Source organism: Entelurus aequoreus, linkage group LG21 (assembly GCF_033978785.1).
Source record: "Entelurus aequoreus isolate RoL-2023_Sb linkage group LG21, RoL_Eaeq_v1.1, whole genome shotgun sequence".
Lineage (NCBI taxonomy): Eukaryota > Metazoa > Chordata > Actinopteri > Syngnathiformes > Syngnathidae > Entelurus > Entelurus aequoreus.
Window position 1 is genome coordinate 27,816,912 of NC_084751.1, and position 13,577 is coordinate 27,830,488.

The 13,577-nt window shown below is 42.2% G+C and overlaps 1 protein-coding gene across 1 annotated transcript in view; it reads right to left on the minus strand.

The window, feature by feature from the left end:
* shc3 (SHC (Src homology 2 domain containing) transforming protein 3) overlaps positions 1–13,273 on the minus strand; it is a 40,753-nt gene extending 27,480 nt beyond the window's left edge. The window contains exons 1-3 of the mRNA XM_062031336.1: positions 13,220–13,273; positions 5,056–5,266; positions 3,069–4,855 (exon numbers count right to left, since the gene is read on the minus strand). Of these exons, the coding sequence (XP_061887320.1) occupies positions 3,069–3,656 (588 nt within the window). The 5' untranslated portion in view covers positions 3,657–4,855; positions 5,056–5,266; positions 13,220–13,273. The remainder of the gene's footprint in view (positions 1–3,068; positions 4,856–5,055; positions 5,267–13,219) is intronic.
* Between the last annotated feature and the right edge of the window lie 304 nt (positions 13,274–13,577).

Here is a 13,577-nt window from a genome sequence, read left to right on the forward strand (position 1 = left end):
AACTCAGGAGACCAATTTTTTAAGCTTCTCAGGTGGAATTCTTTCCCATTCTTGCTTGATAAACAGCTTAAGTTGTTCAACAGTCCGGGGTCTCCGTTGTGGTATTTTAGGCTTTATATTGCGCCACACATTTTCAATGGGAGACAGGTCTGGACTACAGGCAGGCCAGTCTAGTACCTGCACTCTTTTACTATGAAGCCACACTGTTGTAACACGTGGCTTGGCATTGTCTTGCTGAAATAAGCAGGGGCGTCCATGATAACGTTGCTTGGATGGCTCCAAAACCTGTATTTACCTTTCAACATTAATGGTGCCTTCACAGATGTGTAAGTTACCCATGCCTTGGGCACTAATACACCCCCAGACCATCACATGAACGTGTTCAGGTGCTGAGTGCAATTCACAGAGTGAAACCTCTTATATCCATTTTGGAAGCAACATACGTATCGATTTATCGATGACTGCAAAGTTATTGGGTTTATTTTTATTTATCGCTCAATTAATTGACTTACTGTCAGCCCAGGCCTACAATTGTATGAAGTTAAAGTACCACTGATAGTCACACACACTAGGTGTGGTGAAATTACGCTCTGCATTTGACCCATCCCCTTGTTCCATGCCCTGGGAGGTGAGGGGAGCAGTGAGGAGCAGCGGTGGCCGCACTTGGGAACCATTTTGGTGATTTAATCCCCAATTCCAACCCTTGATGCTGAGTGCCAAGCAGGGAGGTAATGGGTTCCATTTTTATAGTCTTTGGTATGACTCGGCCGGGGTTTGAACTCCCGACTAGAGATGTCCGATAATGGCTTTTTTGCCGATATTGTCCAACTCTTAATTACCGATTCCGATATCAACCTATACCGATATATACAGTCGTGGATATAACACATTATTATGCCTAATTTTGTTGTGATGCCCCGCTGGATGCATTAAACAGTGTAACAAGGTTTTCCAAAATAAATCAACTCAAGTTATGGAAAAAAATGCCAACATGGCACTGCCATATTTATTATTGAAGTCACAAAGTGCATTATTTTTTTAAAAATGCCTCAAAACAGCAGCTTGGAATTTGGGACATGCTCTCCCTGAGAAAGCATGAGGAGGTTGAGGTGGGCGGGTTTGGGGTTGTGGTGGGGGGGAGGGTGGATAGCGGGGGTGTATATTGTATCGTACCGGAAGAGTTAGTGCTGCAAGGGGTTCTGGGTATTTGTTCTGTTGTGTTTATGTTTTGTTACGGTGCGGATGTTCTCCCGAAATGTGTTTGTCATTCTTGTTTGGTGTGGGTCCACAGTGTGGCGCATATTTGTAACAGTGTTAAAGTTGTTTATACGGCTACCCTTAGTGTGACCTGTATGGCTGTTGACCAAGTGTGAGTTGCATTCACTTGTGTGTGTGAAAAGCCGTAGACATTATGTGATTAGGCCGGCACGCAAAGGCAGTGCCTTTAAGGTTTATTGGCGCTCTGTACTTCTCTCTACGTCCGTGTACACAGCGGCGTTTTAAAAAGTCATAAATTTTACTTTTTGAAGCAGATACCGATAATTTTGAAACCGATACCGATAATTTCCGATATTACATTTTAAAGCATTTATCGGCAGTCCGATATTATCGGACATCTCTACTCCCGACCTACTGATCTCCGGGCGGACACTCTAACCACAAGGCCACTGAGCAGGAAAAATAGTATAAAAAAGTATTAAAAAAAACATTTTCTGCCTCTGCACATCAAATTTAATGGCATCTTTACACAAAACAAACAAATAACCCACACTAATGTTGACGCTTCGTAGATGCCCACTTCCTGTATATGACTGAATATTATTGGGAGTATGAAATGTATCTATTTGAACAAATAGTAATTTATAAAAAACACATTGATGGCAGCAACAACGACGGTTCTAAAAAAATAATTTAATTTGTACACACAACTTGTGGATAAAATCAATGTCCATTTGGAGTAATGGTGCATGATGGGTAACCATGTGATGCTAATTAGAAGCGACACTGAACTCACAGGACCTAAAGCCCAAATGTGGGGGGTTGGTTGTCACAGAGTGGACGCTTTCAGTAACATCGACTGGCCCTAATGTAGTTAATGGAACACTGCACACAGACACTCATACTAGTACTAGGTGACAGCATGTCCCACTGCAATGCTTTCCTCCCATGTCGCAGCACGAACAGAAGAAGATGAAGAGTGCGTCTACTTCTCTGTAAAATTCACATTTTCCCATTCACTTCACACTTCGCAGGGCCGCGGCTCAGCATCGTCACTCCCGCCGGTGACTCATTGCCGGCATGATGACATTCACAGCGGAGCGCCAACTTGTTTGAAATGATGTATGATGGCGCTAATGTCGGATAGAAAAACATGTTGCTTGTAAAAGCTGGTATTTCGCAGTACCGCTTCTCTGTATGAACGGCACCAACATAGACTATAGGGGAGCTGGATCCCACAATGTTCCTGCTTTGGAGGTAAAATCACAGCCATAACCGAGGCCATGCCAGAACCGAAGTGACGATGTTCAGTATAGAAGGTAGAGCTCTGTGTGAAGAGAGGATTCTTTTTTTTTTTAACCCCCACTGTTATCATTTGAGCTAATACACTCATGGGGGAATAAAGATGTCGCCATGGTTACAAAAGCACAACACGGCGGCTTCACATGCACAAGACGGTCCCACTATTCACAGATATGGCTAACAAAACATGTTTCCTGAAGCAGGATGGCGCAGTGGAGGGTATAATCTACCTTTTGCCCTAAATCTGCTGGGTTAGGCTTCTGCAGAAACCCTACAGTATATTGTCAAAGCGCTTTGAGTACCTTGGAGACAGAAAAGCGCTATACAAGTATAACCCATATATACTGTATGTAACGGAGGCCAAGTGTACTTTGGTAAACCTCACTCCCTGGCAAGCTCAAGAGCAGTGCTGGCTATAGGGTTTTTAGCTCGGTAGCTGGCACACTCGTCTCTCATGCCGGCGACGCAGGTCCCAGGCAGAACAGAAAGCAGGGGCTTGAAGCACGCAGGTTAGAATATATGCAGTATGGACGAATGACAATACGTACCTTGACTATGTAAGTCACTCCCGGACCAGAGATCTTGTCACTGGAGTGCAGCCACCCTCTGAAGGCTTTGCTCAGCGTTCCTCCACCGGGGACCCAGTCCTCCCCACTGTGATGACGCTCGTCCAGCCTGCTCTTCTTGCTCATGCCGGCGGAAGGCTCCAGCTGCGAGCAGGGGGGTGTCGAGCCGCACAGAGAGCCGGAGGCCGCCGCAGTTGTCGCCCCGCTGGAGCAACCCGAACCCCCGCCCCCCTGGAGCTTGGCCACCGCCAGGTCCTTGACAGCTGAGGGCAGACCCTTAATGCCAAGCAGGCTCCCTGAGTTGGTGAACTTCAAGCTGGACACCTTGTTGATGAGGGTGCACAGGTGGGTACCTCCATCGTCCGGGTGGTCGGAGCCGTGGCCGGCGGGGGCGCCGGGGGCATTGGAGGCGGATGAGGGCTGGACCTCAGTCGGGGGCGTGAAGGAAGTCTCAGTGGTGGACCGCGGGGCGCCCGAGACCTTGGGGTTCATGGACAGGCCGTGGACGAGATCATCAACGGACGTCACCGATTCATTCCTGAAGCGGTTGTATTTGGTACGGTGAAGCATACCCTCGTTCCCTCTGCTCTCCGCGACACACACGCCTCTTTCACGAGTGCGCTGGCAGACGTGGCTGCGCCGAGATGATTACCTTCTCCTGTAACATGGCAGCGGCGGAGGTTGTGGTTGATGCGGTGGCGGCAAACGCCTTGTAGCAATCACAGGCCAGAGATCTCTCTCGATTAGAGGTTACGGCGGTCGAGCCACCGCCAGATTCCGATTGATAAAAATCCAAAGCCTCAATGCAGTTGGCCACGGAGAAAAATAAAGAGGAAATCCATGGAAACAAGGAGGATGGAGAGCTAGAAGGCTGCTGTTGTGGCTTCCAGCGGTGATGCTGCTGCTGCTTATGATTATAATGATGATGATTTTTAGCCTCCAAAAAAGGAATGTATGTCGAGAGGAGCAAACACTATGAATGTCCGTCTGCTGCTGCTGCTGCCGGCTCAGAGCAGGAGCATGACTCACTGACGTGAGAAAACCTTCTCAACAAAAGGCTTGCTGAACACTGCAAATCACTTCCTGTTGGAGGGAGAGAGCAGGAGGAGGAAGGGGGAGGGAGGAAAAAAAAACTCCCAGAGCACTTTCGTAGCAATCAGTTAGTAAAATTTGATGCACTGTTATTATTGAGGAAGAAAAAATGAGAGGTAGCTTAGGTGGAATTAAGCTATAATAGTGAATAATTTGTGCAATATATCATGAAAATGTGTATAATAAATACAAAAACTTAATTGAACTGAACATTTCCCTCAGAGGTTACAGTGAAATAAGATCATTCAACTTTAGCCTGACTAGAAATAGCAAAGTGCATTAATTAGGCACCGATCATAAAGTGTGTAGATGAATAGAATCCCTCAATAGACCAGCAAAACCCCAACAATAAAGATGCCTAAAATACGCAGCTGCAGCAGGTCCACCTGAATAAACCCGACATCTTTCTCAGAAGGATGAGTCAATGAAGAAAAAGGAACGAGAAAAGAAGCCTACGAGTCTCCTCAAGAGCAGCGGTGGCGATGATGTTGATGAAGCATCTCTGGTCGCCGTGGTAGCAGGAAGAACGCACACACACACACCATTCATGTAAAAAATGTCCTCAGCAGCATCTAGTCCAGCAACAAGAGCGACTGACGCTCATTCATAAGCAGCTTCCGCTCTCGCTCACACCGCTGCGGATTTCGCACTGCAGTCTCCCTCCCAACATTTTTTTTCTGCTTGGCAAATATAGAAAGGAGGGGGAAAAAAAGAAAACTGTTTTTGTTTACCTTCCCCTCGTCAGATACAAAAAAATAGGCTACTCCCCTGCTGCTAATTTAACAGCAAGAAAACAAAGAGGATAGAGAAGGGGGCGGGGGCCAAAAGGCATGCAATATTTAGTCCTGGGTGTGAATGAAATAGCGGGCTGGCATACCAATGTTTCTGTGAATGGAAGCAAGGCCGCTCTGCCGCTGTTGCTGCTGCTGCTGCTGCTGCTGCTGCTGCTGCTGCAAGGCAATCCCTGGGGACGGCATGGTCCTGTCCAATGAGGAGCGGGCTGGATGACTCATTCAGGGGAGGCTTGCAGAATAGTGGGAGAGACCATTCCCAGTGCAGGTGTCAGCTTGCTTTTCTCCTCCATTTTTCTTTAAAAAAAGAACATGATAAGACGCTGCATTTAACACAAGCACAAACCCATTTTGGCAAAATTGCAACAACACAACAAGAAACACAACATCAATATAAAACTCCCCCTTTAACATCGTTAATCATTAGCTCTGTCTTCTATTCAACATCCATAAGAATCTACCCCAGGGCAGCTGTGGCTACGAAAGTAGCTTACCACCACCAGGTGTGAATAAATGATGGGTTTTTAACATGTAAAGCGACTTTGGGTACTTAGAAAAGCGCTATATAAATCCCAGGTATTATAATTATTATTATTATGTTTAATTAATAATATACTTTAGTGTGTGGGGGTCTATAATTGTAGCAAAGCACAATAGGGTACTGAGCATGTGCTTCAATGTGAATATTTATTTATATTATTTGGATGATAATGATAATCTAAATGTACCATATTCCTTCAAATAAACAACATACCTAAATTATCGGGTGCATCATCTAATTGGAAAAAAATAAGCACTACCCCTAAATACAAGAACTCGTAAAATACATCAGTTCATAGGCACAATTGTTTATACATAACCGTAGGGAGTTTTATCGACGTTAACATTAATACCGTTTATTGCTACATCCCCAGTTGCAAACCAAAAAGCAGCACATATAGGTCCATTATCAGTGTAACATATTTTAGTAACAAATACAAACTCCATCCTTCCATCCATTTTCTACCGCTTACTCCCTTCGGGGTCGCGGGGGGCGCTGGAGCCTATCTCAGCTACAATTGGGCGGAAGGTGGGTGCACACCCTGGACAAGTCGCCACAAATACAAACTCAAATGATCAAATTGAATACAAAAATGAATGTGTACAGTACACACATTTTTCACTGCTTTGTGACAGAGTGGAAGCATAAGCAGCATCACACTGATAACATACAGCACAACAAATATACCACACCAGACGTCGTAGCTCAACTAAAAATAATCTTTAATCTAAATAATTAGGATTTTAACTGAAACAAAACTAGTCAACTTGTCAAATTTGTCAAACAAAAACACAGTTTATTATTTCAAACTGAATTATTTGCCTTAGAATGGATAGCTCAGCGGTTATGGCGCTTACCGGTAAAGAAAAGGTAGTGCGTTCAGACCCCATTTGGGCATGGCTTAATTTATATCTTTTTTTACTGATTTAACAGAGGTTATTTGATGAAAATTAAAATCCCTTATTTTTCTTATTTTTGGGGGGGAATTTTTTGCTACATTGAAATGCCAATGTTGACAGGTATCCCTTCTTTTACTTAAATAAACATGAGAGGCGTCAACAAACAGGCTTCGAGCTGCGTTTCTATTTTCTTTAGGGAAACGTCAGCCCAGTAGCATCGTGTTGTTTTACGCCAATGTTGTAGTTATTTTTGCACCAGACAACGTCAGGGATTTTCACAAACATCGTTTTAACTGTCTGTCTGAAACTGTGTGTCACAGGAGACTAGTAATGTACTGTACTGTACTAAGTACTGTTGGGGGTTTTGAACTGCATCAAGCAGTTCGGGAAGGGATTCTCACAAGAACGTAAACAAATGCCTTCTCAAATACGAAAACATATTTGGCGGGAATTGATTACAGAGAGTAAGTTTTATTCTTAAATAAATTAAGCAAAAAGGGCTCCTGCAAAAAGGGCACTTTTCTCACGTGGAGTAGGACAAATGTGCAGGGGCTTGAGCGCCACTAAGGGTCTATCTGTGCATGTGTCTACTAAGCCCTTTGAAATTGGGGCTGTTTGCAACTGGCAACCAAAAAAACTAAAATTAAGATCACCACTGTAGTTTACCAGAACATACCAGATATGTGTTTTAAATGTCTCTATTTTTCACAATTACTAATTTTACTGAACAAAAATCGCTAGTCAGGCCAAGGAATTTTACCGCTGTCTCGTGCACATGTACACACAGGTAGCACGTGCAAACAAATTAAAGCAATCCCAAAGAAACAACTAACAATTTGCAGCCACGTTATTATTATGATAGAATATGCATTCAATGAGAGCAAATGTTAGCTAGACAAATCGCTATCGTTCCCAAAATATACATTTAGGCCTCCACTCAGGCTTGATCCCGTGGACCCCAAAGGGTTTTGGTAAAAAAATGTTAAAAATGTGTCATTATTCAGTATTATTATTTGTATTATTATTCAAGTTTTTAATCTCTAGATCAACATTAGGTCTATCTGTCAATATAGCGTTTTTAAAGATTTAAGTTGTATGCTCTTTTTGTCAAAGAAAACCCTGTTTTTTTATGGAAAAAACACAAAATATGCAATATATTCACCCAATAAAAGTGGAATATTTAAGATTATATAATAATTGGAGCCTTAAAAAGGTCAATAACTCATAACACCATTGATTTTAATTCATTATTATTTTTTGAGCAATAACACTTAAAAACAAATCATACTATAATTATTAGGGATCCAAAAGGGTCCAACTCATTAAAGTGATAAAAAATATGAAAAATTCTCAAAGTACATTGTAAAATAAGCAACAACAATGCAGTGGGACAATGCTGGGGTGCACCAGCAGCACAGCAGAGAGACGTACTGACAGAGAAGGCAGAACGAAGCGGAGCAGCTTGTTGAGACGTTAGTTTAGGCGGTTGCTCTTTGTTGTTAAGGCAGCCGCCTTAACAACAAAGCGCTGCAGGAAACCCTGATGGGTGTTGATATACTGTAATGGTTAAAGTTTATTTGCGCAATGAGTGGAAAAGGTTGTTCGAATTGGGTCATAAATGAAAAAATGCTGTGCTGTTGTCACTTCAACGTAAAATTCATCGTCATTGACCTGATTTTCTCATGTTGTCCACAAAATGGTGCCACATTTGCAGCAATTAGAACGTCAAATCTTCAAAATTAAGTTGGAGGCACCCTGTGGGCCAGATTCCTTATTGAACTTGCGACGTCTCGTGGGCCAGACTGAAAATGCCTGCGGCCTGCACTTGGCCCGCGGGCCATAGTTTGGACACCACTGATATAAACTAATATACCAAATTCTATTTTGCATAAATTATAATACATAAAATGATTGTTTCAGTTAAGCTTTACTGTTTGTGGATTTTTTTTTATTTTTTTTTAATCAATGTGATGTGACTATAAGATATGTTTATACTTCCCTCTTAATCAGTGCCTTAAACCTAACCATGGCTGAGTAAACACATCATAATAATAAAAGTTAAAATACAGTATATTTTAATGCTGTGATTTGTAATTACAAATGTTAAGGATTTTTCCAGCTGCCATGCATGCAAGCCTGAAAATTGCAGGATATTTTTTTACATAGAAAATAAAACACCCTGTAGTGCAGACCTGTGCCCGGGGGCCACATGCGGCCCCTTTAAAGGCCTACTGAAATGAATTTTTTAAATTTAAACGGGAATAGCAGATCCATTCTATGTGTCCTACTTGATCATTTCGCGATATTGCCATATTTTTGCTGAAAGGATTTAGTAGAGAAAATTGACGATAAAGTTCGCAACTTTTGCTCGCTGATAAAAAAAAGCCTTGCCTGTACCGGAAGTAGCGTGACGTCACAGGAGCTAGTATTCCTCACAATTCTCCGTTGTTTACAATGGAGCGAGAGAGATTCGGAGCGACAAAGCGACGATTACCCCATTAATTTGAGCGAGGATGAAAGATTCGTAGATGAGGAACGTTACAGTGAAGGACTAGAAAGGCAGTGATGGACGTATCTTTTTTCGCTCTGACCGTAACTTAGGTACAAGCTGGCTCATTGGATTCCACACTCTCTCCTTTTTCTATTGTGGATCACGGATTTGTATTTTAAACCACCTCGGATAGTATATCCTCTTGAAAATGAGAGTCGAGCACGCGAAATGGACATTTAAAGTGACTTTTATCTCCACGACAATACATCGGTGACACACTTAGCTACTGAGCTAACGTGATAGCATCGTTCTCAAATGAAGATAGAAACAAAAGAAATAAACCCCTGACTGGAAGGATAGACAGAAGATCAACAATACTATTAAACCATGTACATGTAACTACACGGTTAAAAATTCTCAGCCTGGTAAGGCTTAACAATGCTGTTGCTAATGACGCTAAGGCTAATTTAGCAACTTAGCAACCGGACCTCACAGAACTATGATAAAAACATTAGCGCTCCACCTACGCCAGCCAGCCCTCATCTTCCCATCAACAGCCGTGCTCACCTGCGTTCCAGCGATCGACGGCGCGACGAAGGACTTAATCCGTGGGTTTGGCGGCAAGCATCGGCTAGGCGTCTGCTAGTCCTTGTTGTGTTGCTGTAAGTATTGTACTTAGCCGCTAATACACCGATCGATCCCACCTACAACGTTCTTCTTTGCAGCCTCCATTGTTCATTAAACAAATTGCAAAAGATTCACCAACACAGATGTCCAGAATACTGTGGAATTTTGTCGAAGAAAACAAGAGGTTTTTGTATCGGGTCCATGGGGTACAACCACTTCCATGGATTTTGTGACGTCACGCGCATAAATCATATCCAAAGGAGTTTTTCAACCGGAAGTGTGGCGGGAATTTTAAAATTGCACTTTATAATTTAACCCGGCCGTATTGGCATGTGTTTCAATGTTAAGATTTCATCATTGATATATAAACTATCAGACTGCGTGGTCGGTAGTAGTGGGTTTCAGTAAGCCTTTAAGCTTTTCAATCTGGCCCGCCGGACATTCCCAAATAATGTTTTTAGATCTTTCAACTGTAGCTGCCATTATGACGTGCAGTGATGTTTTTAAATGACCGTAAGTATTGAACTATACAAAATATTTCAATGGTTGAAATCTGCGCTTTTGCATGATATACTAGTTACTATGGTAATCTAAGTCACAGCAGCTCAGACGAGGCACCAAGCAGTGTGGGTGGGGAGCGTTTCCAGAGCAGTCAGCCTGAAATGCGCGTGATAGGGAGGGAAGGAGATTTTTACATCAAAGTTCTAAAGCTTAGTGATATATCAGATATATCAGATTGTATGTGGGGTTTTTTTACCCTTCGCGTTCATATTTCGCGGTGTTAAGTTTAATTTTTGTTGCATTTCGCTTGATTGTGAAATATGTCGATCAAGAGGGGGTGTGACGTTCATATGTTGTCAATATTCAGTGTTTTATCATCCATAGTTAATATTGTAAACCCCATTCTTTATTTTCATGTACATTCTGGGTGTCTCATTCAGTATAAAAAAAAAGTAAAATTCCATTCCGTTTTTTAAGGCGGTCTGTCATAACGTTTTTAGCATTCAATCAGACATTATTGTTAGGTTTTGTATTAGTGTTCCTAAAAATAGATATACCGGCCCCCAGACACATTATTGTCTCTAAATTTGGCCCCCCCGAGTCAAAATAATTGCCCAGGCCTGCTGTAGTGGATGTTTTATGAACACAAAGGGAGCATGTGAATATACTTTTTCAGGGACGGCGTGGTGAAGTTGGTAGAGTGGCTGTGCCAGCAATCGGAGTGTTGCTGGTTACTGGGGTTCAATTCCCACCTTCTACCTTCCTAGTCACGTCTGTTGTGTCCTTGGGCAAGACACTTCACCCTTTGCCTCTGATGGCTGCTGGTTAGCGCCTTGCAAGGCAGCTCCCGCCATCAGTGTGTGAATGTGTGTGTGAATGGGTAAATGTGGAAATACTGTCAAAGCGCTTTGAGTACCTTGAAGGTAGAAAAGCGCTATACAAGTACAACCCATTTATCATTTATTCATATGGAACATAATTACCATTACAGCACATACACTTGAATTGGTATAAATATGAGTAAATGATACACTAATAGTAGGGGTGTAACGGTACGTGTATTTGTATTGAACCGTTTCGGTACGGGGGTTTCGGTTCGGTTCGGAAGTGTACCGAACGAGTTTTCACACGGACATATTAAGTAGAGCACCGCACGTTGTGTAAACAATGCACACCGAGGCAAAACACACGGCATGCTAGCAGCGACCGGGCTACGACTACATGTAAAAGCCAGAGCTGGAAGACCCTCCTGCCTCGTTAAGATCTCCCGTTTGGGAACTCTTTGGCTGTGCGATACAACAATTGAGGACGGAGGTTTGCCGACATTGTTCAGCAGCTGCTTCTGACAACACGTCAAACATGCTAAGCCATTTGAAGCGTCACCACCGCATTCAAGCAGCCTCTCCTCGGCGAGTCAGGCAGGGCTAAAGCAATAACGAATGTTTTTATAGCAGCAGACCATATTGCATTAGAAACTAGATTTTGACCCACTTCTATGGTGGAAGAACAATAAGCCCATATATCCTCTTGCTGCCAAGTTAGCCAGGCTGGGGGGAAAAGAAAAGTTAATCTGAGGCTGAGTTGACTTGAAACTGTTTAATGTTGCACTTTTTATATGTAGAAGAAAAATTTTGTCATTTTATTTAATCTGAGCAACAACTTGAGGCAGTTTAATGTTGATTAACGTGGACCCCGACTCAACAAGTTGAAAAACTTATTTGGGTGTTACCATTTAGTGGTCAATTGTACGGAATATGTACTCTACTGTGCAATCTACTAATAAAAATCTCAATCAATCAACCAAAAAAGCACTTTATATGTAGAAAGGTTTTGTTAAGAAACCATTCTGAGCCTTATCTTATTTAGTTTTTATTTTATATATGTTGACCACATTAACCCTGGCAGTGGACCCTGTGTGTATATCAGTGGCGTGCGGTGAGGTTAATGTCTGGTGAGGCACGACTGCATCATCACAGTCAAATTTACAAACATATGAACCTGCAGTGCAGGTGTACCTAATGTTGTGTCCCTGCGGTCGTTCGCGGCTCCTGCAGCGCGAGCATTGTTGTTTTTGCACTTTTTGGCTTCTCGTTAAGTGACTTTTTTTGGGTGGATTCGGTCTTGCACGTGGAGGGTTTGGGTGTGGTCTTTGGTTGGTGTGGCCGCGGTGCTCCCGTCGGGCGGTGCATTCTGCGGCGGAGGTGCTTGGCACCAGGAGGCGGGGTTATGATACGAGCCTCACACAGTGTGTCTCCGCAGCAGATTTATGATCGCTCAGCACTAAAAATACGTTACACACATACAGTTGTTGACAAAATACACTGTACATTATACACCTCAGCTAACTAAACTATGGAAATGTATAATATAATTCATATAGCAATACGGTCTCACTGCACAGCAGGCCAGCAGTTAGCCGAGTCGCAATCCATGGTGAGGCACAAGTGCCTCAACTGGCTGCTGATCACCGCACCGTCTCTTCTCAGTATTTGAACGGCAAGTGTGAAAATAAAAATAAAAATAATCTAAAACTGGTGAAGTTAAATGGAAAATAACTTTAGTATAATCACTGGATACATATAACAATTTAATTAATTTTTTTTTCTTTTTCTTTTCTTTCCATGATTGCAGGTGAGGCCCCGCCTCCCCTGCCTCTAGTGACTGCACGCCACTGGTGTATATGTATGTTACGCCATTGTTTACAAATTTGGTAAATAAATAACCAAAACATTTATTATTTGTTGTTTTCTTACTGTACCGAAAATGAACCGAACCGTGACCTCTAAACCGAGGTACGTACCGAACCGAAATTTGTGTGTACCGTTACACCCCTAACTAATAGAAACTATTAGTACTGACCAGCCATACCACAGGGACCTGCAAAACCAATAATAATTAGGACCAAACACACCAGCTGTATTATTAATAACATAATTCTTCCTTTACAAAGATACCAATGTTCACATTTAATGGCGCCTAATTGAACCATATATGCTATGTTAAACCTACCGTCGTTCTCAAAGTCATGTCCAAAAAGTTTGCGTCGGAAATAGCGCTAGCATACAAACATGGTCTCAATGATAACATTGTTTATTGTACAATATGACGAATATGAACATTCTATCCATCTTAAGGACATAAAGCGTAAGAATTTCTTAGAAGACGTTGCACAAAAGATTAGCAATACTCACCTCCTGTCACAATCAAGGCAAGAGGAAGGCGGGTAGTTTCCTCTTCCGGTCAAGTGACCTCAATTATCCAATCAGAACTCGTGAGTTATATGCATTGTAGCTCCAAACAATGATTTGTTGGCAACATTGTTTAAATTGGTTAAAAACGCTCTTATAAGTAACCATATTATCTAAAATTAAAATTTGTTTTTACATAGGAATCTGCAACACGATTACCCATAAAAATAACTGCAATTTAGTCGTATATTTTATTTACAATATTTTATTTAGCAGGGGTTTTAAATGTTATACTAAATAATATTGGCAATTTCTTCAATGATATTCTTTATTTGGACACACGGGGGTGCTAATGTAGCGT